The sequence below is a fragment of the Coturnix japonica genome, unplaced genomic scaffold (genome assembly GCF_001577835.2).
Source record: "Coturnix japonica isolate 7356 unplaced genomic scaffold, Coturnix japonica 2.1 chrUnrandom640, whole genome shotgun sequence".
Lineage (NCBI taxonomy): Eukaryota > Metazoa > Chordata > Aves > Galliformes > Phasianidae > Coturnix > Coturnix japonica.
The window spans coordinates 17,254-21,246 of NW_015440007.1; the positions used below are offsets into that span (position 1 = coordinate 17,254).

The 3,993-nt window shown below is 53.5% G+C and overlaps 1 protein-coding gene across 1 annotated transcript in view; it reads left to right on the forward strand.

Moving 5' to 3' along the window:
* Window positions 1-1,546: 1,546 nt before the first annotated feature.
* Window positions 1,547-3,993, forward strand: part of LOC107307508 (glucose-6-phosphate 1-dehydrogenase-like) — a gene marked incomplete at its 3' end in the record, with an annotated part of 9,450 nt that continues 7,003 nt past the window's right edge. Inside the window, exon 1 of the mRNA XM_015851014.2 lies at window positions 1,547-1,678. Coding sequence (XP_015706500.1) covers window positions 1,658-1,678 — 21 coding nt within the window. The remainder of the gene's footprint in view (window positions 1,679-3,993) is intronic.

Below are 3,993 nucleotides of genomic sequence, written 5' to 3' on the forward strand. Positions count from 1 at the left end.
TATAGGGCGCTATGGGGCATTATGGGGTGCTATGGGGTGCTGTGGGGTGCCATATGGGGTTTATAGGGTCCTGTGGGGTGCTATGGGGTGCCATATGGGGTTTATAGGGCGCTATGGGGTGCTATGGGGCTCTATGGGGCGCTGTGGGGCGCTATGGGGCGCTATGGGGTGCTGTATGGGATTAATGGGGTCCCTATAGGTGGCTGTTCCGGGATGGGTGCTATGGGATGCCCTATGGGGTTTATAGGGTGCTATGGGGCGCTATGGGGCGCTATGGGGTACTATGGGGCGCTATGGGGCGCTCTATGGGATTAATGGGGTCCCTATAGGTGGCTGTTCCGGGATGGGTGCTATGGGATGCCATATGAGGCCCTATAGAGTGCCCTATGGGGTCTATAGGGAGCTATGGGGTGCTATGGGGCACTATGGGGTGCTATGGGGCGCTATGGGGTGCTATGGGGCGCTATGGGGCGCTGTATGGGATTAATGGGGTCTATGGGGTCCCTATAGGTGGCTGTTCCGGGATAGGTGCTATGGGATGCCCTATGGGGTTTATAGGGTGCTATGGGGCGCTATGGGGTGCTATGGGGTGCTATGGGGTGCTATGGGGTGCTATGGGGCGCTATGGGGTGCCATATGGGGTTTATAGGGTGCTATGGGGCGCTATGGGGTGCTATGGGGCGCTGTGGGGCGCTATGGGGAGCCATATGGGGTTTATAGGGTGCTATGGGGTGCTATGGGGTGCTATGGGGGGCCATATGGGGTTTATAGGGCCCTATGGGGTGTTGTGAGGTGCTATGGGGTGCTATGGGGCCATATGGGGTTTATAGGGTGCTATGGGGCGCTATGGGGTGGTATGGGGCACTATGGGGTGCTATGGGGTTTATAGGGAGCTATGGGGCGCTATGGGGTGCTATGGGGCGCTATGGGGCGCTGTGGGGCACTATGGGGCGCTATGGGGTGCTGTATGGGATTAATGGGGTCTATGGGGTCCCTATAGTTGGCTGTTCTGGGACGGGTGCTATGGGATGCCCTATGGGGTTTATAGGGTGCTATGGGGCACTATGGGGCGCTATGGGGCACTATGGGGCGCTATGGGGTGCTATGGGGCGCTATGGGGTGCTGTATGGGATTAATGGGGTCTATGGGGTCCCTATAGGTGGCTGTTCCGGGATGGGTGCTATGGGATGCCATATGGTGTTTATAGGGTGCTATGGGGCACTATGGGGTGCTATGGGGCGCTATGGGGCGCTGTATGGGATTAATGGGGTCTATGGGGTCCCTATAGGTGGCTGTTCCGGGATGGGTGCTATGGGGTGCCCTATGGGGCCCTATAGGGTGCTATGGGGCACTATAGGGTGCTATGGGGCGCTATGGGGCACTATGGGGCGCTATGGGGCGCTATGGGGCGCTATGGGGTGCTGTATGGGATTAATGGGGTCCCTATAGGTGGCTGTTCCGGGACGGGTGCTATGGGGTGCCCTATGGGGCCCTATAGGGTGCTATGGGGCGCTATGGGGCGCTATGGGGCGCTGTATGGGATTAATGGGGTCTATGGGGTCCCTATAGGTGGCTGTTCCGGGACGGGCTCCTGCCGGAGCAGCTGTGGGTTGTGGGGTTTGCACGGACCCCGTTAACGGTGCCACAGCTCCGGGAAATGGTGCTGCCCCATATGAAGGTGAGACCCATAAGTCACCCCATAACTGACCCCATAAGTGAGCCTGTAACCCCATAAGTGAGCCTGTAACCCCATAAGTGACCCTGTAACCCCATAAGTGAGCCTATAACCCCATAACTGACCCCGTAACCCCATAACTGACCCCATAACCCCATAACTGACCCCATAAGTGACCCTGTAACCCCATAAGTGAGCCTATAACCCCATAAGTGAGCCTATAACCCCATAACCCCATAAGTCACCCCATAACTGACTCCATAAGTGAGCCTACAACCCCATAACTGACCCCATAACCCCATAACTGACCCCATAACCCTATAAGTCACCCCATAAGTGACCCCGTAACCCCATAACTGACACTGTAACCCCATAACTGACCCGGTAACCCCATAACTGACCCCATAAGTGAGCCTATAACCCCATAACTGACCCCATAACCCCATAACCCTATAAGTCACCCCATAACTGACCCCATAAGTGAGCCCATAACTGACCCCATAAGTGAGCCCATAACCCCATAACTGACCCCATAACCCTATAAGTCACCCCATAACTGACCCCAATACCCCATAACTGACCCCATAAGTGAGCCCATAACCCCATAACTGACCCCATAACCCTATAAGTCACCCCATAACTGACCCCATAAGTGACCCTGTAACCCTATAAGTCACCCCATAACTGACCCCATAAGTGACCCCATAACCCCATAAGTCACCCCATAACCCTATAAGTCACCCCATAACTGACCCCATAACTGACCCCGTAACCCCATAACTGACCCCATAACTGACCCCATAACCCCATAACTGACCCCAATACCCCATAACTGACCCCATAAGTGACCCCATAACCCCATAACTGACCCCATAACCCCATAACCCCATAACTGACCCCATAACTGACCCCATAACTGACCCCATAAGCCAATAACTGACCCCATAAGTGACCCCATAACCCCATAACTGACCCCATAACCCCACAAGTCACCCCATAACTGACCCCATAAGTCACCCCATAACTNACCCCATAACTGACCCCATAAGTCACCCCATAACTGACCCCATAACCCCATAAGTGACCCTGTAACCCCATAACTGACCCCATAAGTCACCCCATAACTGACCCCATAACCCCATAAGTGACCCTGTAACCCCATAACTGACCCCATAAGTGAGCCTATAACCCCATAAGTGACCCCATAACCCCATAACTGACGCCATAAGTGAGCCTATAACCCCATAAGTGAGCCTATAACCCCATAACTGACCCCGTAACCCCATAACCCCATAAGTCACCCCATAACTGACCCCATAACTGACCCCATAAGTGAGCCTATAACCCCATAAGTGACCCTGTAACCCCATAACCCCATAACCCCATAACTGACCCCATAAGTGAGCCTATAACCCCATAACTGACCCCGTAACCCCATAACTGACCCCATAACCCCATAAGTCACCCCATAACTGACCCCATAACCCCATAACTGACCCCGTAACCCCATAACTGACCCCATAAGTGAGCCTATAACCCCATAAGTGAGCCTGTAACCCCATAACTGACCCCATAAGTGAGCCTATAACCCCATAAGTGAGCCTATAACCCCATAACTGACCCCATAACTGACCCCATAACCCCATAACTGACCCCATAACCCCATAACTGACCCCATAACCCCATAACTGACCCCATAACTGACCCCATAACCCCATAACTGACCCCATAACCCCATAACTGACCCCGTAACCCCATAACTGACCCCATAAGTGACCCCGTAACCCCATAACTGACCCCGTAACCCCATAACTGACCCCATAAGTGAGCCTATAACCCCATAAGTGACCCCACAACCCCATAAGTGGCCCCATAAGTCACCCCATAACTGACCCCATAACCCCATAACTGACCCCATAAGTGAGCCTATAACCCCATAACTGACCCCGTAACCCCATAACTGACCCCATAAGTGACCCTGTAACCCCATAACTGATTCCATAACCCCATAAGTCACCCCATAACTGACCCCATAACCCCATAACTGACCCCATAACCCCATAAGTCACCCCATAAGTGAGCCTATAACCCCTTAAGTGAGCCTGTAACCCCATAACTGACCCCATAACCCCATAACTGACCCCATAAGTGACCCTGTAACCCCATAACTGACCCCGTAACCCCATAACTGACCCCATAACCCCATAACCCCATAACTGACCCCATAACCCCATAAGTCACCCCATAACTGACCCCATAACCCCATAACTGACCCCATAACCCCATAACTGACCCCATAACCCCATAACTGACCCCAT